The sequence below is a fragment of the Prionailurus viverrinus genome, chromosome C1 (assembly GCF_022837055.1).
Source record: "Prionailurus viverrinus isolate Anna chromosome C1, UM_Priviv_1.0, whole genome shotgun sequence".
In the NCBI taxonomy this organism is placed as follows: domain Eukaryota; kingdom Metazoa; phylum Chordata; class Mammalia; order Carnivora; family Felidae; genus Prionailurus; species Prionailurus viverrinus.
In genome coordinates, this window is record NC_062568.1 from 30376705 (window position 1) to 30402346 (window position 25642).

General features: G+C 39.4%; 1 protein-coding gene across 9 annotated transcripts in view; it reads right to left on the bottom strand.

The window, feature by feature from the left end:
- The window catches only part of SPATS2L (spermatogenesis associated serine rich 2 like), a 170109-nt gene that overhangs the window by 55681 nt on the left and 88786 nt on the right, over positions 1–25642 (bottom strand). For all 9 annotated transcript variants that reach the window (XM_047872556.1, XM_047872557.1, XM_047872562.1 and 6 more), the window contains 2 exons: positions 4171–4279; positions 695–744 (listed from right to left, as the gene is read on the bottom strand). In XM_047872556.1, the coding sequence (XP_047728512.1) occupies positions 695–744; positions 4171–4279 (159 nt within the window). The remainder of the gene's footprint in view (positions 1–694; positions 745–4170; positions 4280–25642) is intronic.

Below are 25642 nucleotides of genomic sequence, written 5' to 3' on the forward strand. Positions count from 1 at the left end.
CATGTTCTGGAGACAGAGTGCCATGTGCACACAGGCGCACCTCACGTGTGCCCAGAAGTCAAACCCTTTGTGACTAGCCAAGAAAGGAAAATAATTCGAAGAGGGCAGAGTAAAATCTCCTTCCCTCTGTTCTCAAAGAGTGGTTTGCCAGGGTTATCAAGAAGGAAGAAAATTGGTCCCTTTCTTACTATGGCTTTAAGGTATTTTTTTGTTCCTTTGTTAAAGATCTAGTTTAGAACTCAGCAAAACAAAACAAAACAAAACAAAAAAAAACAACTCAGGGCAGCTTTGGACAGATTCTTTCAGTTGGAAAAACATGTGAAAATATATTTAGAGCTTTTCAAGTATCTTTAAAACACTCCCTAATTTTTTCCTTTGTGCTACGGAATATGTTCAGGCAAGTTAACGTCTTGAATCCTTTGAATTCTCCGGCTGGGTTCCCCTTAATACTTAAAAAGAAAAACTCTGGGACTTCTAAAGCACACCTGGTGGTTAAAAACACTCCAACAGAAAACAAGGGCATTAGTAGTGAGGGTGGCTGGTAATTGAAGAGAGTCTTGAATTTGCAAGTTTTCTCGGTCTACATACCAACATATTTGAAAGAAGCATAAAATTGGTAACCTTGTTTAAATGGTAACAACCATGGATGTTTTGATTGGAGATGTGATTAATTTACAATCAGTATTAATCTTACCTTCTTTTTTCCTGTCATATTCCATTCTTTTAGAACTTGAACTGCACTGCCTAGACAAAGACAAAGAACCTTCAACACGTATTCACATAATAAAACACCACACAAAATTCATCTCTGTCTTTCCATCCTGGTAGCAATTTTTTTTTTGTGGCTTTTTCATTTGTTTTGATACATCCTACCTTAATAAAAATGCCAGTTTCATTTTTTATTTCCAGACTTTCATTTAATTCACTGCATGATCTTGGTTTTATCAAAGTATTAAGCCCCACTACATGAAGCTTACCTTTTTATCATTATGTTGTCTTAGAGAAAATGAAATATATCTTGAGAATGTTCTGTTAGCTTCATTGCCATAGGTGGAATTAAAATTGTTCTGTTTGATATATGAATCAAAATACCTATAATCTTCCAGACCAAACATGGGATTTTGAATATTATTAACCAAGTGCGTCAAAGCTTTTTGCTTGGCCACTCCTGCTCTTTTTCTGCCCCCACTCATTATGTTTGCAACTTGAACTTGAGCAGCGTGATAAGGAGGGCAGATTATCTGAGGTTGGTTTTGCTCTCGTCACTGTGCATAAGGATGGGATGTGCTCTTTGCGAGGCTTCTACTTTGAAACAAAAGAAATTCATCGACTGACATATTAATCTCAGGTTTTCTCCATGCTATTCACATACATATGTGGCCTTGCACAGACTCAGAGGAAAAGTCTAACCTGATTAAGCTGTAAAATATTTTAAAAGACATGCATACTGTTAGTCAGCTATGATAACTGTTTTCCACGTGGTGTAACGAAGTTCTTCCCTCATTCCAACTGGGCTGGGGGTAATTTCAACAATACGTTATTGGTAATGAGTACATCATTTGTTTTCCTATAAATAGGTAATTCTAAAAGAGTAGCTCTTAAATGTATTCTTTTAACAATTTTAAGCCTTTTCATACAATCTCATTATACTAATAGTTCTGTACAATGAGTGTGTTGGCTAAATAGAGATAAACTTCAGGCCGGTCTTTATAACAAATTTCAAATTAGTAGGGTCCCAATTATTGAGTCCACTGTCACTGTTAGATAAGCAGAAGGCCATATTGCTTTGACAAATGTTTAGACAGGCTAATTATTCCTATCTATTCAAAGTTTCCAATTCAATGCCCCTCTTAGGCTTTCTGAGTTACATGTACTTGAAATAATAGCACCGCACTTAAAAGTAAGTTATAATTCAGACTTTTTATTAACTGAGCTGGTCTTTCTCTCATTTTCCCAGAGAATTAATGTTTCACAGTATTCTCCTTTTGAAGAACTTTAGAAAGTCACTTTTATTAGGCTTTTTTCTTAGCCGATCCAGTGGCTAATAATCATTAGGGTAGTTTTTACTTACAGCTAAACTTCAGTTTTCTAAATAAAATAAAATTTAAAAGCACCGTTAAATAATGTTCTTTCTAATCAGAGAAAGGAGGTGAGTTGCTTATGGCTTTACAATTATTCCTCTAATTTTCACATTTTGACATAAATTCTATTTGCAATTTGGACAATGAGCTTTTCGAGAGCAATTCTGAAGAAGAAATACTCATGTTCACAGAGAATTTTGAAAGTGTTATTATTAAATTTTAATTATACTGAAACTGCTTGAAGCTTTTGAAGCCACTCAGAAATAGTGCTTTTAATATGCCTCATAAGTGATTCCTAACAAATATTTTCGAACTTCAGTGGTTTTTAAACAAGTTTTCCAACTGGTCCCCAACCAAAGTGATATGAGATTTCTCAGCAATCAATGGGTTTTTTCAATGAGATCTCAACACTGACAACGAGGTGACAATTTCAAGGACAAGCAAGGTGCTCTATTTAAATACAAACGGATTTGATGACAGTCTATCAGTTACTGAGCATCTGTGCATTTCATCAGGGTCACTTTGTAATGAAAACTTTCATGATGGGGAATGTGGGGGCTTCAATCCAAGTGAGGGTGGGGAAGAATGGGGATAATAACCTTTTTCCTGTCCTAAAGCTTTTTTCCATGTGAATGACGTTGGCAAGTGAATCTTGAGAGTTTATCTGCGCCAGTATGTGCAGATTTCCAAAATTTTTTTCTTGAGACAAATTGCACCAAATGCTGCGAATTAGATCAAGATCAGATTTTCTACTATTTTTTTCTTATGACTAAAAACTCTGTATCTGCCCGTCCATGAGACAGAGAGAAACAGAAAGGTTGCTCATTATGGGTCTGCTTGCAGGTCTATTTTGAATGACAATCATTTTTTAAATCAGTTAGGACCCTAAATCTTGAGATTAGTTGAGAGAATTTAGATTTAGAGTGTGGCCTGGTTTCAAGACCTGGCCTGAAATGCAACCATACTTGTAGAACTTTAGGAAAATTATTCCAATCCTAGGAAAATAAGTAAATCAAACCATCCTTAACAAAGAAAGTATAAATAGGATATAACTGAGAAATGTGCTGACAGGTGTTCCCTGACCCGATTTATCAGATTATATTTAGCCAGTCCATATTTACAACATAGAAACTAATACCAGGACAGAACCCATATGGTAACTGAGGACAAGTACGAGACCTCTGTCCATAAGTGGAAATTGTTCAAATAGGAGGGGAGAATTTCCCCATAATATACAGGAAATATAAGGTAGTAGGTTACAAATTTATAAGATAAACATATTCCTAAGACTTTGGATTCTATGATATCACTCGCAATTGCTTGTCTAAAGAAAATTCTGTTTTAGATAGCAAAAAGGATCTAGAGGTAGATGAGCAGAATTGATATTCTGATTAATTAGGCAATCTCAAAATCATAGACTAAGGCTACTAAGGAATAAACCAGTACTGGGGCACCTATGTGGCTCAGTTGGTTAAGCATCTGACTTCAGCTCAGGTCATGATCTCATGGTTCATGAGTTTGAGCCCTACATCGGGCTCTGCTGTCAGCGCTGAGCTAGTTTCTGATCCTCTGTCTCCACCCCCCCCCCCATCTTTTTCTGCCCCTCCCCGGCACAGGGGTGTGAGCATGCTGTCTCGAAAATAAATAAACATTAAAAAAAAAAAAAGAATAAACCAGTCCTCTCAGACTATGTAAGCATCGAGTTCAAGGACTGCAGCTAAGTACAGCTATGCTGAAGAGTTGAGGAGGCTTTCCAGATCAGGAAGGAAGTGCATTACCCTCCATTCACAAGGACACCATCAAATAAAGGGCATGTTTAATAACAAATTGGAAAGACTGGTGGACAATGGAATTAGCATCATTATAATAGGTGTCTTTCAGAAACTAGGTACAATCTTTTTTTTTACACGAGGGAGAAAGAAATCCCAAATTCTGCTCTTATTGAGTATATGGATGTGTTTTTAAAGCTTAGCATATTTTTATGAGAATTACATTGTTGGTAGCTAACTGACATTCAATGCATTTGAGGAAAAACACAGAACATATAGAATATTTAGTTCTAACAGGTTCAGGGGTCATGTATGCTTACCATCCACGAAGGCTTGAACTGCTTTATCTACATTAAAGTCAAACTGTTGTAGCACCAGCACGATTTCATTATTGCTTTTGTTGGGAACAACTGAGCGAACTGCATAGATCTATGAGGAAAAAGAAAAGAAAAAGAAAGGTAAACACTTTAAATATTGTCCATACTGGATAGACTATAACTGTTAGAAGGCCTTGAAAAGCCAACTAATCTATCTTGCCATCAAGCAGACTCAAGCATTTCAGACCAGCAAAAGTTCATCCTGCTAATCACCTTGATACCCTTTTTATTTATGTATACATGTCCACCAAGAGCTCCTTGTTAGGACTGTGGTAGTAAGTGTGAAAAGCCAATTCTGGTTTTTCACCCTCAACCTATCCCCAAGACTAAGGATGCATACAAGAGGTGTTTGCAGTGAAGACACAGATCGTTTTCTGTCTCAAGCTCTCCTCTACACTGGCTCAGGGGGCATCTTTGGAAAACTTACAGAAATAGCCCCATGCCTCAGCTTCTCTTATCTGCACAGTGCAAGCAGTCATCTCAAAGCTCACACAAGTGTGTTGTAAAACTCCATTAATGCTTACAAAGACATAAAAGTGTGGGGCATTGTACTTTTGAAATGGCAATCTTAGCCATAATACAGAATGTTCCCAAACACATTTCTAAAAATCAAACATTTAAAACATCCTAAAAGTAAATACATATATGAAAGCTAAGGATTTTAATAGGTTAAGCTAAGCTGATAATAAATTTTTAATGACCTATATGTATTTCTTAGTTAAATTTAGCATGTATTCTTTACTAATAGAATTCATTGACCTCTATCTCACAGAACTTGGAATTACTACACTATGCTCTACTTATCTGAGCAAAACCTAACTCACCCAGCTTTCTATCAAGGGGATTACTGTAGCTGCTACTGATAGATTCTAGAGTCCTCATGGTGCAAAGGTAAGTGGTAGCCATAATGATGATCATGAAAGCACAGCACAATCTTTGTGTGTTTTTATCAATGGTTAAATTATGGCTAATTGAGTTTTAGAGTTACATGCAGTTTACTGTAATCAGATTCATGGACTACAGATTATATGGGTACGATATGTGTAATGTGACTCTCCTAACCAGAACATTTAGTTAAGTATAGTTAAATATAGCCTAGTTCCTAATTATGTCAGAAAATAGGCAGCCTATCTCATATAGATCTGTACATGAGAGTACTTAGATTATAATGAGAAAACAGCACAAGCTGGAAGTACATAACTTACAGAGGTTTGACACTATTGATCAGAAAGCTGGTTTTGAATCTTGATGTTCATAAACATGTGGGTTTAACCAAGGACTCTAATGTAATATATGAATTTGTATGTATGTGTCTCAAGATTCCTTTGCTTTTTTTTTCTATTCTCACCTTTTATAGTTCTTACTTTTTTAGATTCTATATTAAAACACTTATTTCTTCAGATATAGGTTCCTTCTCACCTTTTCTCTTTCCCCTCTCTAAAAATCCACTCAGTGAACATTTTTTGAATGCCTATTGTGTGACAAAAGCACCAAACTTCCTGGAACTTACAGACTAGAGGGGGATGTACGTGTTGATCAAATGATCACATAAATAAATATATATGTATACATTGTGATTAATGCCATTCAATCATATGACAAGGAGACTTGACCTTATATAGGTATGTTAACATCTGAAGGACAAGTGAGAAGAGATGGGTAGGAAGTAAGAGGAAAGACATTTTAGGTAGAGGGAACAGTATGAATGTGGAGTAAGGCACAGAGGGAGGCAGAACTGAGGCTTTTAGAATATAAGCCAGGACCAGTGGTGGGCAGGGACTAAATCATGCACGGACTACGAGGCCATGCAAAGGCCATGTGAGGATCTCTCAACTATCCTGTCTTTTGTTAAGTTGTACTTTCTTATTCATTCATCATGTTAGAAAGACAGCTTTCTCTCTATCTCTATCTCTATTATTGTGTAAGTTAAGATGTACAAGGTGTTGATTTGGTACATTTATATACTGAGAAATGATTATCACCATACCATTAGCTAATACCTCCATTCCATTACATAATTACCATTTCTTTTTTGTGGTGAGGACGTTTAGGATCTACCCTCAACAACCTTCAAGTACAGCATATAGCATTATTAGCTATAATCACCATATTGTATGTTAGATCCCCAGAACTTGTTATTCTCATAACTGGAAGTTTGTACTCTTTGACCAATACATCCCCATTTCCCCTTTTTTTTAAAGAGAAGCTGAGAGAAAAACAAGAACAAAAACACCTGCATTTAGCCAGGAAAATCACTAACAATGTGTGTCCAACAACAGATACAATTGGCTTAATAGTTACCAGTGCATTGGAGTTACATATAAACATTACATGTTACCCTTCTAATGTAGTTCTTTTAAATAAAATTCTAACATTTCAAGCTACTATGGTTGGTTAGTGTTATACAAAAATCTTGAGGTGCCTGGGTGGCTCAGTTGGTTAAGAGCCTGACTCTTGATTTCACCTCAGGTCATGATTTCACGGTTTATGGGACCGAGGTCCCCCCTCCCCAGTCAGGCTCTGCACTTACAGCTTGGAACATGCTTGAGATACTCTCTCTCTCTCTCTCTCTCTCTCTCTCTCTCTCTCTCTCTCTCCCCCTCCCTCTCTCTCTCTCTCTGAAAATAAATAAACTTTAAAAAATAAAAATAAAAATAAATAAAATTTCTGAGGTACCTGGGTGGCTCAGTTGGTTAAGCATCCGACATCGGCTCAGATCATGATCTCACAGTTTGTAGGTTTGAGCCCGCAGCAGGCTCTGTGCTGACAACTCAGAGCCTGGAGCCTGCTTCAGATTCTGTGTCTCCCTCTCTCTCTTCCCCCCACTCTTGTGCTGTCGCTGTCTCTCTCTCTCTCTCTCTCTCTCTCTCTCTCTCTCTCTCTCTCCTCTCTCTCTCAAAATTAAACATTAACAAAACCTTAAAAATTACATTATTATTTTATCAGCCATACCCTTCTAAATAATGCAATGATTAGTTATTAATTACATTAACTGCATTATAATTACATTAGACCAAAGATTTCTTTTTTAAAAATATAGTTTATTGTCAAATTGGTTTCCATACAACACCCAGTGCTCATCCCAACAAGTGTCCTCCTCCTTGCCCATCACCCACTTTCCTCTCTTCCCCACTCTCCATGTAGTTTGTTCTCAGTCCTTAGGAGTCTCTTATGGTTTGCCTCCCTCCCTCTCTGTAACTTTTTTTTCCCCCATGTAGACCAAAGTTTTCGATCCACCTGCACAGTTGTGTGATCAGTAAAGACCCAGAATTATGGAACAAACATAAAATAACTGTTCTCCCTGCTTCCAGTCTCTCCTCTGCAAAACATATTTTACTATATTAAAGTAAAACATAATATATAAACCACAGCATATAGGGACAGTTTCTTTTTAGACGTTTATACAACACTTGCCTATTCCTCTTTAAAAGGAAAAAAAAATAAAACCACGGTCAGATACAGAAAACATCTATCCTTGTCATTTTATATATTCTAGCTCCGAACATATCCTAAGAAAATTGTCAATAACTGAGTTCTGATACTAAATCTAACTATGAATATTGCACACAATTCTCAGAGGAAGATACTTAAGATAGGAATGTCAAGTTTTAAAGAAATGGGAAAAAAGAATCTCTGCCTATTCTTAGGTATTCCATAGTAATGTTGAATTCTAGTTGTATTTCTGGGCCAAGCTCTGTGTCTGCTTTAATCCCAGGGCTTGGCTAATGTGAAGGGAGTATTGTTTTTCCACCCTCTTATTTATAAATGCACTACGTCTACTTTCCAATGAAAATGTCTTTGAGAAAGATGGAGAAATTCTGCGTGCTTATACGTGCACATAAAAATACAGGAACCTCACAGGGTCCCTATTCATGACGCAGCAGAGTTATAAAGGGTCTAAGCATTTAAATCTAAAAAAGATCTCATTATGATGTAGCTTTAAAAATAAGGAGTGGATGACAAAGGCAGTGTTATAGTGAGGTTGTACTGAAAGGCTGCCTTTGCATTTGGAAATGAAGCTCCTGGAGGAATGGATCAATCAATGCGTGACTAATGGTAGTTTGCATACGGGGAACTCATAAAATTCACGCCTGCAGTGACTGTTTCGCAGAGGCTGTTTCTGGGGCTGCTTCAGACATACAGCCTTTACTCCACTGCCACAGCCCAAGCTGGTGTGCCTGCTGCTGCAGCTTCACGTCGAAGCCCACTGTTTGAAGCTGCACTTGACTGCATCCCTCCAGGGTTCTCACGCTCCGAGCAGAGCGGTCCAGGAGGGGTGGAGAAGGCGGCAGTGCAGGCTGCTGGGCGACCGTCGGGACCTCTAGGTAGCGGTTCATTTAGCAACAGCTTTACCTTTCTCAAATCGTTCCCTTGTTTGGCTTCTACTAATTTAAATCCGGTTTGGCAAATTCAGTTTGCAATTGAGAAATCCGCCTTTTGCATCTCAGAAGTTGTTTTGATTTTACCTTCAGCGGTTTAATCTCTCCTGCCTTCCTCTCTCTGGGGCTTTCTATCTGGCCGGGCAGGCTTTGCCCCATTCTGCCTCAGGCCCGCCCTGCTGGCGTTTCGCCTGCGCTGAGCAGCCAGGCAGAGTGGCTTTCACAGACGCTGCTCAGTTTCAGTTTCCCACATTAACCTCCCTCCCCTGGACTGGCGCTGTCTGCTTTAAGAGCAGTTAGCAGATTTCCTCATTCACACTGTGCATTTTTTGAACCTGTCTGTGATGACTCCTTAGAAATTCTTCTTGGCTTACTGATGAGTCACTTAGACTGTGACTGAGTTTCAAAAACGGTTCTCTGACCAAAGTTTTCAATCCACCTACACAGCTGTGTGATCAGTAGAGACCCAGTATTATCAAATAAACATAAAATAACTGCTCTCTCTGCTTCCGGCGTCTCCTCTGCAAATTCATTCCGAGGTTCCTGCCAGACTGCACTTCCTAAAGTATAATCATGGCCATTCTACTCCCTTTCTTGAGAAGAAAGCTAAATCTCTACAATTGAGCATTCATGGCCATCAGCAGCTCCAGCCTGCCCTTCCCAACGCCCCTCACACTCTGCCCAGTGTTGGCTCCCCACCCCCACCCCTGTGAGCTTTGTCCTTGACAGGAGAGGTGTCTGCTTGTCCGAATCTTAGAGTCCAGCTGAAGTGCCATGTATTCCGTGGGGTCCTTCTCCACTAGCCCTGCCAGAAGTCACCCTGCCTCCTTACAATTCCCACAGCTCTTATCAGCAGGTGTCTCTTTACACTTAGCGCCTTCTACCCTACATGCTGAGTGTGTACGTGCCGTGCTTACTAGATGGTAAGCGGCATGAGGGCAAGAGTCCTCCGCTCAGACACCTCTGCATAGTCAACATGCCCACCCCGCCTGACTGATCATGTGCATGTGTAGGTATTTAACAACTATTTGCTGAGTGAGACGATGCCAACTTGTAGCTGTATCTAGCTGCTGTTTGGGGTCCAAGGCCTATTCTGCGAGCAGGTTTGGGCCATCCTATCACTCTGCGGTTGCCATCCACAATAATATGGGTGTGGAGGTCAGGTGACTGTGATGTGACCTAAACATTATATGGGTAGGAGAATGTGTATATATCCTCTAAATTTCAATAACAGAGATGGGAGGAATATTTATGAGATCTGATCATGTTAGGTACCGTATTTTGTGAAATTTTAAAAATATAAAATAGCATAGTAAGTGCCTATCATTCCAAAGGTCAGCCCAGCAGACAGATGTTGGTTGAGCCCCCACTAAGTGACAGGCACAGAGAACACAGAGGGGAACAGATACAGTTCCTGCCCTGAAGGGGACAGTGGAGCAGTGGAGCCAGAACTGTTTGCACCTGAAAGTGTATAGTAACCCTGTGCTGTCTTTATGAACAAGGTACTGTGGTACTCCAGAGAAAGAGCCAGTAAAGTTTGCCTGGAGAAGGCAGATTACAGAGGAGACAGCTAAATGTCTTAGGAGCTTTGAATTGAAACCAACCTATATTCTAATCTTGGCCCTGCTCCATCCTAGCTCTAGGACTCTGGATGAACTGTTTAAACTGTCAAAACTTGGTTTTGCAGCAGTAAAATTAGGATATGACCTGCTAGAGTCTCAGTAAAAATGAAAAGAGATGATGCATGTTAAGTGTTGGATATAGAATTTGGCACATATTAGCTGCTCAATAAATTTTAAAAAGAAAAGGGTTGGCACATTTACACTGGGCCATGAAGGAGAAGGGTCCCTCTAGGTGTAAAAGTCGGCACATCTTTGAAATGGACAGAATATGTGGCTAGGGTGCTGGTGAAAATTTATTTGTATACCTCTCTCCTTAAGAACCTTCCTGTACAGCCTCACTGAGCAGTCAGCAGACCCGAGGCTCTCCCTCACCTGCAAGCTGATGTACCATAAGGAAGCCCATCACTGCTTCCCCTCTTCTGGCCTGCTCATTCTTTATTTACTCACCAAATGCTTTCTGTGATCAAGTACCATACTAGTGGCTGGATATAGCACTAACGAAACAGATACTGTCATTACAAACCCATAGAGGAAAAGAGCAGTGAATATATAAATTTAAAATGTGTATTACTGCAACTCACACTAAGTGAGTGATATGTAGGAAGCAATCAGAATGTAGTGACAAAGATCACTGAGGTCAGGAAGTAACCTGGCAGAAAAGCCAAGTGGGCTAATCAGAGTCTCTGCCTTGGGAGTCTGGACTTTTTCATACAAAGGGAGAGAAGAAAATAGGGATGAAGAGGGGCTGTTCTGGAGCTGCCTCACTTCCTGCCTTGCCTGCTTCTTTAGCTCTTCTTGAAGTCCCATAAGACCCTACCCCAGACCTTTATAATAACTTCTTTTACATGCACTAGTTTGAGAGGGTTTCATTTTCTACAATAAGCAGCAAGTGCTAGACACAACACTAGCAGCTAGGGCTGGAAATAAAAATAATAAAGCCAAATAATCAACTCAATTGGCAAAAGGGAGAAACAGACGACTTTACAGGTAAATCCAGTTAGAATGTGAAGGACAGAACGGAGAAGGCCCATGAGCCTTGTTCACATACCTCTTCTAGCAACTTGTGTTGGCATAATTACTTATGTGACTATTTGTCCCACTGGGACATGAGCCCCTGAGTGAGAGAGATCACATTTACATATCTACTGGGTCTAGAACAATGGGTGGCATCAGAAGATGATCGATGAATGTACAACTGAATGAACTAAAGGAAGTAGGAAGCCTAGTAATACGGCCACTGAAATATTACAGTTTTATTTGTCCATTTTCCCCCTAGTGCATTTCTGAAATTCAGTGTAAAGTATTACAGGATTAAAAAGTATTCCAGCCCAAAGTGAACGGCGTGCCTCCTAGGTACCAGGAGGATGGTATATGGCTGTATACCATGTATGTGGTGTACATGGCTGGTCCTAGCCCTGAGGAGCCTGCAGTGTTGTCGCTCCATCCCACCCCCTACCCTAAGGACAGCAGTCAAACAGCCAGCAACCTCCTTTGCACACCAGTGAGAACCAGAGTTATTTATGGGTTTGCCATTCTTGCAACTTTGAAAGGAATTTTATAATCAGCTTTGGTCACATTTCTCAAATGCTGAGCTGTTCAGAGATGCCTTAAACACAGCTCATCTGTGTATGTTTTGCTTCACTTGCTGGACCACTAATATCCACACACTAATGAAGGCAGTTCTCTCAAGAATCTTCTTGAGGAAGAAAATACTCTTTGTAGACCAGTATCCCGGCATCATGGATAATGCTATAATTTAATTGCCTTTTCTAACATCTACTTTCTGCCAGCGGGAAAAAAAATATGCATGAGGTGTTGTCATGTTCTACTTGGCTGACTTTTTGGGAATTAACACCAGGGGTACAAATCAAAATTAACTTTTTTTTTTTCTTTTTGGCAGGAAACCAGGATTAGAAGGAATAATGAAGATTTGAAGGTGGAAAAAAATGAGGTGTGCCTTCTCAAACTTTAAAGTACATTCACATCATCTAGGAATCTGATCAGAATGCAGAATCTGATTCAGATGCTTGGGGTGGAGCCCAAAATTCTGCATTTCTAATAAGCTCCCAGGGGATATACATGCTGCTTGTCCGCAGATGTGGTTGGCATAATAATGGCCCCCAAAGACATACATGCCCCCAGTCCCCTGGAACCTATGAATATGTTAGGTTACACACAAATTAAGATTGCATAGAATTAAGGTTGTTAGCTGACTTTGAAATGGGGAGATTATCCCGGATTATCTCAGTGGGCCCACTATAACCACAGCATCTTTCTAAGTGGAAGGAGGAAGAAAGTCAATGTCGGAGTATGCAATGTGAGAAAGACCTGACCAGCCACTGCTAAGTCCGAAGATGAAAGGGGGCCATGACCAAGGAGTGCAGGCAGCTTCCAGAAGCTGGAAAAGGAAAGAAAACAAATTCTGCACCTACAGCCTCCAGAGAGGAACAAGCCCTTGCCAACATCTTGATTCTAGCCCAATAAGAACCATCTGGATTTCCAATTCAATCAATGTAAGATAATCAATTCATGTTATTTAAAGATACTAAATTTGTGGTGATTTGCTACAACAAAGGGAAACTAGTACAATGGGCCACAATTTGAGGAGTGAAGGTCTACACCGTTCTTCTTCTTAAAATGGAGATGTCTTTCCCTTGCTCACCAACTAATCTCTTTTAAAAAAAATACACCATCCTGTTCCCCCATCACACACACATATTTTGAGGGAATTCTAACTATTCATTCAAGCCAGATTTTGTGAGGTAAAGTGACATGAATCTGACACAATCTTTGCCTCCAGGAACTGACAAAACAGTGGGAAAATAAGGCAAAATCATAAATAACAACTAGTTCAAGGATCATTTTGACAAAGAAATCATCTGATTTCACGTGTTCTCTCTCCTCTCCTTCACTACCCCCAACAGGTTCCCTTTGCTTTTCACCTGGACTCTGGAAAAAGCTTTCTGATTGGATTCTCTGGCTTGCTTTCTCCTCTCTCCAATCCATCTTAAAACAATCACTGTACAATTAATCTCCCCAAAATGGTTGAGTGTGCTAATCTGACCAAGGGAAGGAGCCAGCAATGAGAAAGGATTTGAGCAGAGGAAAGACAGGAGGTGAATTCTGAAACAAAGTCCTGGAGGAAATGAAGGAAAACGGTATCAGAATCCATGTGGAAAAACAAGGTTTGGAAAGGAGTGGAGATTCTTCTCTCTCATTCTCAAATTCTAAGAAAGCGAAGATATAATGGAAATTTGAGATCGTGAAGAGGAAAATGTAAGGAGACTATTTCCTAAGTGAGAGTGTTAGAGCTTGCTTCAGGGCTTAAAAAGTGGGAACAGGCTTAGAGCTGCCTTATGGGAAGGTGATGGGAGTGGCCTCTATACATGGAAGAATGCTGAGCAGGAGTGAGCAACCACGAATGTTGGATAGTGCAGATTTGTCATGATTTTCCCTAGACCGTTCAGTAAGCCCAGAGCAGAGAAAAGGAATGATTCAAGGTTATAAACTCTAAGGAACACACTAGGACATCCTAGAGCTCAGGGATATGGGGCATGAGAATCATAAATGTAGCCGATCAAGGCATCTGTGGTCTATGAAGAGGGATGATGGACTGGGAGTAGGGAGAGGCTGAGGGATGAAAGATCCTGTTGAGAACCCAGAGCAGATGTCAAAGAGAGCAAGAGGCTGAGAAAGGTCATTATAAAAAGGATGTGGCCAGAGAGAGGATGTTAGATACTTCCAGTCCGTGGTCCTCGTCTTCCAGAGTGTAAATATAATCCTTTTCCTAAAGACCAGCCCTTCACTTTTTTCAAGGAACCAAAAGTATGCCCCAGAATTCCATCTGTTATGGAGTAAATGTATGTTCTTCAGCAGTTTTTTTTTTTTTTTAAATCAGCTGTGCTTCCCAAGCTTTTACCACATTGGCCAAGCTCCTCTAAGTGTATCTGACTGAAATGTGCTTCTATAAAAGAAGCTTATTGTTCCTGAAGTGGTTGGATCTGAGCAGAGGACTGTGGGACCTGCACCTGTCCTGGTTGGGCTCCATTTATCCATTAAAGGAATCTAAGATGGCACTAACACTTTTAGGAGCCACACCAATTACTGGCTGAGATGGAGCTTACTTTGCTGCTAACACACCCTAGGTTGTTTCTGTGACCAGTGTCCCCTGTTCCATACTTGTGCACCAACTAGAATGCAAGTGTAGGATTTTGCATTCACCTTTGTTAAATTTCAATCTGTAAATTCTGACCTATCCCTCAAGCCAGCTGTTAGCCTTTAGAACCTTGCTTTCGCCACCAAAATCAGGGAGTGCATTAGCCATTCCTTCTGACCTTGCATCATTTTTTAAATTAGTTGAGATCTTGTATATCTTATCCAAATTGATTTGAATTCAGATGGGCCAGAGCCAAGTACAGAAGCCAGAGTATTACTACAAGAACTTCCTTCGGAGCTAATATTTACCTCCTAATCCATGTTCATTTGTTTATTCATTCAGTAAGTCACAATGTACAGACTATGCTAAAAGCTGGACTGTAGGTGGTGACAGATAACACTCCTTGACCAGCTTTGGAGTTTATAGTGTAGGAAGGCAGATGGTTGATGAATGCTACAGAAGGGGAAATAAAGATGCTTTGGGTGCTGATAACAGGAGAACCTATCCCTAGAGTCAGGGAAACCCCCACCTGAGAACTGAGGATGAAGGGTGATTAAGACCCAGAGGGGTCAGCGGGGAAGAGATAGGAGTGTTCCAAGAAAAGCACACAACATCTGTTAATGGACAGGACAGAGTGACTAGGAGCACGTTCAAAGCAATGATGGTCCAGGATTGTGGGAGCATTAAAGGTTCAAAGGAAGGGGATTTTGGATGAAGCTGGATTGAAAGGCATGGGGCAAAGATGTGCAGGGCCCTGCAGGCCATCTTCTAATTTTGAGCCTTATTCTGAGGGCAAGCCATCGAAGGGTTTTACTCAGAAGAGGAGAGTGGTATTTGCATATTTGAGAAGGTCACTGTGGTCTCTATGTGGATTAGCAGGAGGAGGTCAAGTGGATGGCAGGATTCTAATGCAGTGTCCAGGGAACAGAAAATAGACAAAGATGGGGCAGTTTAAAGAATGACTCACTTACAAATTAGTTGGGAGGAAGTGACTGATTTGTGTGTAAGGAGATGCGAAGAACGAGGAGGACAAAGGAATATGGATGACCCAGGTTTCTGACTTGAACATTTATGTGGATAGCGGTGTCATCTGAGAGATGAGGAGCCATGGTAGAGATGGAGCACTATTCTTGAGGTATCCACATATCCAGATACTTAGAGAGCAGCTGGACCTCTGAATCTGCAGCTCCAAGGAAGAACTGAGCCAAGAAAACAGATTTGGGCACTGTCAGCATCAAATATTGGTTCTCAGCCCTGACTGCAAACTGAAATTACCTGGTGAATTTTAAAAATATTCCTACACCCAGGCCCCATCTCCAACAATTAAATCTGGGCCTGGTCATTGATTATTTTTTTGTTTTCTTAGTGATTTTAATGTCTATCCAGACTCTGAGAACCATGAATGAGAGATATGGGAAGTCATAGATAGGGTGGGGCAGTGTGGAAGAAAAAGAAAGTGGCATGGGACAGACCTCCTTTTAGGTATAACTGCTCACCTACCAACTCATTTACCTGAATGCACTATCTAGCCGCCCACACCTCCATTATTTACGCAACATTATAACTTCAAAAATATCAGTTCTAGTTTAGGACAGTTTTACTTTTAGAGAGGGCATTCCAGTTATCTACTGCTTCATAAAAAGTCACCCCAAAACTTTGTGGTTTAAAAACAGCAACCTGTAATTTTTCAACATTTTTGTGGGTCACGAATCTGGGAGGAGTTCAGCTGAGTGGGTCCGGCTTGGGGTCTCGTGTATGTAGATGGAGGAGCTAGTAGAGTCAGGCAGAGGAATGCAGGTACAGGTGGGGTCTGGCTGGGCATCTCTCTGTATTTATGTATCTCAGCAATTCTCCGTGTGGCCTCTCCTTGTGGGCTAGTCTGGGCTTCCCCACGGCATGGTGGGCTTAGAACAGTTAGATTGTTTCTACGGCAGCCCAGGGGACCAGCACGGGTGTCCCAACTAGTAAAAAAAAAAAAAAAAAGGCTGAACCACCTAGCTTCAGAAGTCACATAGTGTTACCTCCTTTTTACTGTCCTGGTCAGCTAGTTCCAAAAACCTACCTAATTTTAAGGGGAGGGGCACAGACCCCACTTCTCAATGGGAGAAATATTGTTATAGCTATTGGAGAATACAATCTACTCAAAAGGTTGAAAACAACAGCCACCACCCAGATTTCTTTCCATCAATTCTAGATCTATACCTTGCAAAGTCACTGTACATTTGAGGGAAGAAAAAGCAAATTAATTTAACTGTTGTTATAATACTAAATGAAAATTGGTATCTTAAAGTTATACAACTTCTCTAATTTCTAGAAATAACCTGATGACTTGTAGACCAAGAGATACTCACATGGACTTTTCTCCCATCTAAAGAAATAGTCAAATTAAAATCAGATAACCAAATGTCTTAAATCTTTTAATTTAGTCCATGATAAATTTTTCATTGTAGAATTCTGACCTTTAATCTGGCACTTGTAAGTTTAAAAAATATGTATCAAATGGCTGCTATTAGCAGCACTGGCCCCTGTAATCCACATGGAGACAAGGAATGAGCTTCATACACATTTCATTTTATCCATTTAGCTAGCATGGATTCAGTGTCTCCCTGCATGTTTACTGTACTTGTGCTTGATCCCTCATATTTTCCCAGAACTGCCAGTTAGATTTGCACAAAACTTAGGGCAGGGTGAGCCCCTGAGCCCACTGGAAGCCTGTTTTCAGCCAGCCTGTTACACCCACACCGTGTTAGGACTTGGGTAAATATTCTGTCTAGTTATTTTCTCTGATGAATTCCACATTTGGACTTATTAGTGAGGACACAAAAAAAGGGGGGCAATGTTATTTTTACAGGGAATTTTGGTTTTGAGATTTTAATCAGAATAGAAAAGTAAGGTGCTTTTAATTGATCTTCTGCTTCTAATTTAGAATATTCAGTAAAAATCATTCCTCCCTTTCTTTGGAATTTAAGCTCTCCACTTTGGGGGAAAAAGGTAATTAATGAAGTCTACTTTCCCCATGGATTTTTTTCCCTCTGCTCATTCACAGAACTTTTCACATAAAGAGTACCACGGAGATATAAGTCACTATTACCAGTTAATCAATACCAGAATGAAAAAGTTAATGACCCATTAGTCAATACCAGAATAGAGGAGTTAAATGAATCTCTAAATTATATCAACTTTGGATATTTCTTCATTGTGGCATGAAGTAAGGAGACTATCTGAACGCCACAGAAACCAGGAACACTCACTTTGGGGGAAGTGTACTTGTTCACCTACATACTATGTTTTAATTCCAATGGGTTTGACCAAGTCAAAACACACAGGCTGGTTTCAACATCAGTAAAAATTATCATCTGACTGATTAGATTTTGTTTTCCCCATAATTTAATGAGTTTCACTTGCTTTTCCTCTAAAAGCAGTAGAAAGTTAAAACTTGTTTGCACATTCAGCCTTAGTTGAAGAGCTGAAATTACAATCTCAGCCAATAAAAAAGCCAAACGGGAACAAATGTCCACTGATGGATAAGTGGATAAAGAAATGTGGTATGTACTGCAATGGAATAGTAGTAGCCTTAAAAAAGAAGGAAATCCTCTCATATGTGACAACAGGGAAGAATTTTGAGGACACTATGCTGAGGGAAATAAGTCAGACACATGACGAATATGGCATGACTCCACCATATGACGTATCTAAACAGTCAAACTCCTATAGAAGCAGAGAGTAACAACAAGGGTGGCCAGAGTCTGGGGGAAAAGAAAATGAGAAGTTGCTGTCAACAGGTATAAAGTTTCAGTTATGCAAGACGATTAAGTTCGAGGGATGTGCTGTGTGACACTGTGTCTACAGTCAACAATAACACATTGTATGCTTAAAGAGAGTAGATCTCATGTGAAGTGTTCTTACCACAATAAGAGAAACATTGTTAACTTTAAGTTACATAACTGATCCCCATCATCATTTCAATACATTTTTACTGGTAATTATCTTCAAGGATTGAGAAGCAGAGTTCTGAAGGGTCTGTAGACAGTGTGACATTAGAAATGCCCTACTAGTGAACAACAAATGGAGCATAGGGCTGGTTTAATCAAATTCCTTTATTTTACAAGAAAGCAGGTACAGAGAGGTTATGTCCCACTTTTGAATTGAGGCAGCTAATTTGTATCACAGCTAAGACTGCCTCCATGGTCTCTGATCCACGAGACAGTCCCCTTTTCCAGTCTTATAAGACACCTATAAGGTGGGAAGGACCATGAATTCACCCAACGTTAGAGTTGGAGAGGGTTTTGGAAATCCTCTACATGAATTCTCTCATTTGGCAGATAAAGAAACTGAAGTCCAGAGAGGTTACACAGTCTACCAAAGGACACACAGTTTTTTCAGTAGAATGAACATGTTAGAAATAGACTACATTTTTAATAGAAAATGGGACCCACAAATCATCATTGGTCCAAGAAGTTAAGAACCCCTATACTAGTGGCAATATGGCTCAGCTTGCTAAGGGAAGGAGGATTCTGGAGTTTGCATTTTAATTTACTAATTAACAATGGTTCTCAAACTTTCTATTAATTCTTTTCAATGAACATATAAATCTCATGCTTTTCTCTTATACGATTGAATTTCAAAATAGGTATTTCAATTTCAGTTTTTACTATAAATGTTTGCTATATGCTCAAATATTGTGGTACCATGGAAATCTCTCTCTGCGGGAAGCGGAGCTGAACCCAAGCCACGCTCTGCACAGGATGCTCCCAGCCAGTGACTGTGATGGTACATGGTGGTGGAAGATCATTCCCAAAGGATACAGGACCCTTCCAGCCGACAGCTTTGGCCTCAGGACTCCCCTTCCGCGGAAACATCCTTCAAACCACACTCCAAGCTCAGACTCTTCCTACCCGACTTTCCCTTCATCTCTCTCTTCTTTCAAAGACACCAGACCTGCACGCAGTGTGTAGACTCTCTCTGCTTGCTCATGCTTCCTCTCTCTTTTTATAAGCACTCCCTCCCTTCTCCTACCTCTAAGAAATCTCTTGCTCCTCTAATCATCTGGCATCTACCTCTTGGAGGACTCAAACAAACACAAACAGGCTTTTTCTAATTACTCCTGTCTTTCCCCACTGACATTCTAATGCTTGCCCCAAACCAGGGAGACATCGTCCACTCTTTCCTCCCTTCTTCCTCATGGCTGAGGACCTCCATTACAGAATCTTGGCTCAGTTATTTAGCTCTATATTGGTTAACAAATATTTTAGGGGCATAAAGTCTATGATACTGTTATTACAGGAGTCATTGGGTACACAACTAAATTAAAAGTCCATTTGTGTTTATAAGGAGCATGTAATCAAGTTGTAGAGAAATGATGTACAGAGAAAGAGAAGCTTTAATAATAACACAAGCAGCACACTTTTGAGTGCTGAATCTATCTAATCTCATCTAATCTAATCTAACGTATCTGGATAGATTTTTAGTGCTCAAGGTCAGAAGAGAGAAAACCATTGTAGCCTTGTCATTTTTAAAAAAATCTGTACCAACTGGATAATTTAATATGAAGGATCATTGTGAGAAACAGCTAGAGTACTGGTGAAGTGCCCATAAATTCCAAGAGATTGCCAACAGAGGTAACTTCTTCCCTGCTGCCCAAAGTCTTAATTTTTGGTATGTTCTTGTATATTTTAGCATTAACCATCTCTGTTTACATATACCTCTCAGCCATAGTGCAAAAGGGGTTCCTTTTCTAGCAAAAGGCTGGAAGCAGGGGGGCAGGAGAAGCCGAACAGAAACACTGTGAATTCCAATCATGTAACCTAGAAAAAGCAATGTGATGCTAATCCTGCAATAGTAAATTTCTTCTTATCCCCTGAAACTGATGCTGACATTTCCATTTATTCATTCAGTTCCTTTAGACTCCCTGTCAAATCTCTTCTAGTTGCCAAGCAACAATAACAGCAGTTCTGTACATAAGCATTAGGCAATAACTATTGTCAATGTTTCTCCTTCCTTTGAAAGGGAAATTTAATGACCCTTTCCTATGAGAAAATGATGACAAGAACCTGTCTGTGGTGAAACTTGGAAGCTGTTTGTGTGGTTTGTGTTTTTGCTGTTCGAATTCAAGGACTGGGCTCAACTGATTTAAACACTCCTACAAAATTATGAAATTAAGATTTGCCTCAAAGCTTGTGTGATTTGGTCTTTAAAAACAACTGTGTATCATACACCTGAAACTAATATAATACTGTATGTTAACTACACTGGAATTAAAAAAAAACAAACACAACAGTGTATCATTAAAACTATTCCACATCCTATGAAATGAGTTCTCTGTTAAATGAAGTTAATATTTCACAGATGCTCTGATCCTGCTAAAATTTCTTTAATCAAATGCTTGGGTTTTTCTGATCATACTCCACTCCACATAAAGCCTTGAACTATATTTTAGTACTTTGTGAAAACACAGATCAAGATAGTTATAGGGAAAAAAAAGATAAAATGAGACATCTGCCCATCTGTTGAGGACAGACTCTAGGACACACAGTCTACCTCAGTCATCTGTAGAAATGTTGAGATGACACCTCTCTGTCCCCACAGTGGACTAGAGGCTCTTCTATTCTTCCTTCTTCATTTTAATGACTCTCTATGATTACTGTTTACAACCCAATTTACCTCTATAACTTTACCAGCTCTAAAAGCTATTTACAATAAGTGGTATATCCCAACAAGTATATTCTAGACTAAGCTATTCCCCATTTCCATATCATTCTGTTTTCTAGCCTCACTTATTTTTTGTGAAGCTTAGCAATAGCTATAAAAGTTTGAAAAAGTCAAGTCCAGTTTTATGTTCTTTTTCTCATTTGGGATTTTTATTTATTTAATTTTTTCTAATCTCAATTCTATGTGAGTTTATATTTTGAGTTCCAGACAAAAATTCTAATTAGAGCTCCTCTTCCATTTTTTAAGTTGTAAAATAAACAGATGAACTCCCCAAGATCTTTTATAGTTTACATGATTCAGAGCTCATAAAGCTCAATTTGTATTTGCTGACTTTGTTAAGTGGTATTATTACCATGTCCAATCTACAGATTAGGAAACTGAGGCCCAGAAAAGTTAGGTGACTTGCTCCAGACTGCTCAGTTAGTAACTGGGGGGCTAATAATCTCTGCCTCTGTCTCCAAACTCCACAACCTTACCTCACTCGAGATCACTTCCCAAGCATACATGGTTCCCTAAAGTTGCATAGGGATCACTCTTTGTTGGAATTAGATATCAGTTCATAACTGGAAAGTCAGCAAATATTTTGTAACCCCATTTTACAAGCAAGGATCCCCTCTGCTTTCCATCACCAAATTGTACTGCAGAATTGTATTCTATTTAAACTGATTTATAATAATGCATGAAAATATCTGACTAAAAAGTTTGCCTATGTCAGTTCTAATAATTTTTCTTAGTTGACAATTACATATAAAATTTTATATGTCAATTTAGCTTGAAAATCTAGTGTTTTGTATGAGAAATAATATAATAGTAACAACTGAGCCCTATATCCTTAACTCATCCATGAGTTTCTAGTGTTGAACTTCCTAAAAAATATGTCATTTAGAAAAGAGTTGTAAAAAGTGACTATATCCCAAATAATAAGTTCCCTGATTAGTGTAAAGATTTTGTTCTGGGTATCTTTCCTTAACAAAGTGAGATATGGGGATTGTTTTTTTCTTCCTTTGGGTTCTTGGGTTCTTCTTTTTTTGTTATTTCTTTTTTTTTCTTTTTTTGGTACATCAGGATATGACGAGTTTTACTCACCAAAGGACCTCATTTGTTATGAGGACACCTTCCTGAAGCCACCTGTATTTGACAACCATCTTATGAAGATGCTGCTTTTTTGCAGAACTACAGGTAGTCAGTCAACCTAAGCAACCCTACTTTCTGTTTTTAGAAGCAATTTAAAACTTGCTTTATTTAATAGCAAAGAGAGTACTAACATAAGATGACAATTCCATTAGCCTATATTTCAGTTTTCAAGAAGGCCTGAGATTTTGCAAAATATCATGAATGGGAAATGTAGTCTCTAAAGAACTTAACCATTCAAGTAGGCATGTTCATTCATTCATTAGTCATTCATTTGTCTAACTGTATTTGGGGGTCAACTCTGTGTCAAATCCAAGAATATGAAGATAAGAGGGGCCCAATCCCTGCCCCCAAGGAGCACATAGTCTCATGGCGAGAAGACAGAGCTAACCATTGCAATCTGCATAGTGGTTGTGGAGCAGAATGCAGAGAGCCCTGCTGAAGCTAAAAGGAGAAGGGCAAAGAATTCAGGTAGGGCAGGAGGAAAGAGAGAGGAGATATTCCTCTGAAAGGGCTCCTGAAATGGAAGTGAATGAGGGCCAGGTGTCTGAGGAGGAGATGGAAACGACTTTTGCTAAGGCCTACAGGCAAGGAACATTGGAGGTCAGGATGGTGGCAGTGAAGGGGGTCTGTGGGGAAGTGCCAATAAGTAAGGTGCAAAAGAAGACAGGGTCAGATCTCAGAGGATGTACGTCACACTAAGGAGACTGAACTTTGATGGGAACGCAAGCTGGTGCAGCCACTCTGGAAAACAGTATGAGGTTCCTCAAAAAACTAAAAAGAGAACTACCCTATGACCCAACAATTGCACTACTAGGTATTTATCCAAGGGATACAGGCGTGCTGTCTCTAAGGGACATGTGTACCCCAACGTTTATAGCAGCACTATCAACAATAGCCAAAGTATGGAAAGAGCCCAAATGTCCATCAACGGATGAATGGATAAAGAAGATGTGGTATATATATACAATGGAGTATGACTTGGCATTCAAAAAGAATGAAATTTTGCCATTTGCAACTACGTGGATGGAACTAGAAGGTATTATGCTAAGTGAAATTAGCCAGAGGACAAAAATCATATGACTTCACTCATATGAGGACTTTAAGAGACAAAACACATGAACATAAGGGAAGGGAAACAAAAATAATATAAAAACAAGGAGAGGGACAAAACAGAAGAGACTCATAAATATGGAGAACAAACTGAGGCTTGCTGGAGGGGTTGTGGGAGGGGGGATGGGCTAATGGGTAAGGGGCATTAAGGAATCTACTCCTGAAATCATTGTTGCACTTTATGCTAACTAACTTGGATGTAAATTAAAAAATTAAATTAAAAAAAAAGGAGACTGAACTTTAAGCCCAATGGCATTTCCAACTTAAATCGTTACAGTTATAATCCAATAATAGAAAGATATTTTAAAATAAAACAGCCACAGAGAGTGTCAACTATAAATTTCAGTTGTCTTGGATATTACACCTTAAGCTGTTATTTTCTCCTTTGGACTAAAAGCTGCCTGAGGACAGAAATGATTGCCTCAAAAGTACCTTCTCCTTTTCAATTCATCCAACAGTGGATCCACTAGAGGTAACTGATGAACTCATTTCATCACAAGGATTTTATTAAGTATTAATTTCCCACAGTGCTCCACTAGGTATTGTATAAAAATACTCCATACACCTGTTCTCAGGTCTCTGAAAGCTTATAATTTAAGACAAAACAGTTGTTATTATTCTTAATTTTCAGAACTAAAATGTCATTGCCCTGTGTGACAGATTGAGAAACAAACTAATCATAAAAAGGCCATAAAAGCTAATAACTAAAGGAAATAAATGCACTAAAATAAATCAACGTAAAATTATAAATGATCACAGAATTTTCAGTTGTTATTATGATTTATTTTATTGAGTTGAGAGATCTATTAACCTTTTGCTATAGGAAGACGGAAAGTACTAATTGAGTTGGAGGGGCCCTACTCTCATTGTCATGCAGATTAATAACATTTACAACTTAAACATCACCCTCTTTCAAAACAATGCCAACGTTTTGATAAGTTACTGAACTGCAACAGTAACAACACCATCTACTTTTAATCTTCATGTGCGTATGTGACATTGATCATGACAAGTGGATTGGTGTGGCGTCTAAGCCAATGCAGGGAGCATTCACACAGAACCTCTGTGGTTGGGGTGCTGACAGATCGGCCTCCTTCCCTTACTGGCTGGATGTCACCTCTGTTTTGAATAAGACACTTTTTCGGCTGAGCCTACAGTATCGCTCTATCCAACTAGCCATGTTTTGCAAAGAATCAATTACCATGACTCTGATTCTTTAAAGTGCTTTTCCTTTCCATAACCCAACTTTAGAAGCTGTTCAATCGTCCATCAACAGGCATTCAGAAGAGGGCTAACCTTTGGTCGGTACTCTGGTGTCAGACCCAACTTCTCAAACAGGGAAACAAATAGTCTCACCCAAGATTAAGACTATGAGTCAGTAAGAATGTGAAGCCATGATATAAAAGGGGCACGTCGTTCTGCTATTGTTTGTTCAATACTCAATAAGTAAAAACAATTTTGTATTAAAATAATATATGCAATATATTACAGAATACAATGGCTAAAAATTTGCATTGATATCTAAGGTAACCCATGAGACTCCAAACAAATTATGTATTGTGGAAAATGGTTTTGACCATGTCCTTGGAGACCTGGGGTCACAAGTTTGTTCTCCTGCGCTGAGGGTATTTTGGTGGAAAACTGTGGGAAGCAGTAATGTAGTGGAAAGAGGACAGGCTTTAGAACCAGACACAGCACAGTCTGAACCCCTGCTCCTCCACATTTCCTGAGAGTCTGACTTCGACCAAGTCACGTCACCTTAAGCCCCCTTGTCCTCAGAATGTTATTTAATATGAAGATCTGTAAAATAGGTAGCACAGTAGTGGACAGAGCTAGGGTGAGCTCTAAAAAATACCACATAAGTCACACTCCTGCTTAAAAGCTTTCAGCAGTTACTTTTGTCCTTTGAATAAAGCCCTACATGGCTCTCTCTCAGGTTCTAAACCTTTTGGGGCACAGATTCCCTTTGGCAGTCTGGTGAAACCTATGGGGTCTTAGAATGTTTTAAATAAAATACATATAAGTATAAAGGCAACCACCATTCATATTGAAATAAAGTTAAAATTTAAAAAACGTATGCTACAGTAATATATGTGCTACTCTATTAACAACAAATCGCACAATGTGGCGGCCGTTTCAATAGCTATCGTAATTTTGAAGTAGTGAGGAACAAACATCTCAGGGTTGTCTGCAGCAAATGTAATTTGATATGAAGAGATCTGTGGTTTCTAGTTGTGAAAGTCACAGATACTCCTGCTGCAACTGTGGGTTTTCTCCTTTCCCTGCATTCATAATCAAAGGAGATG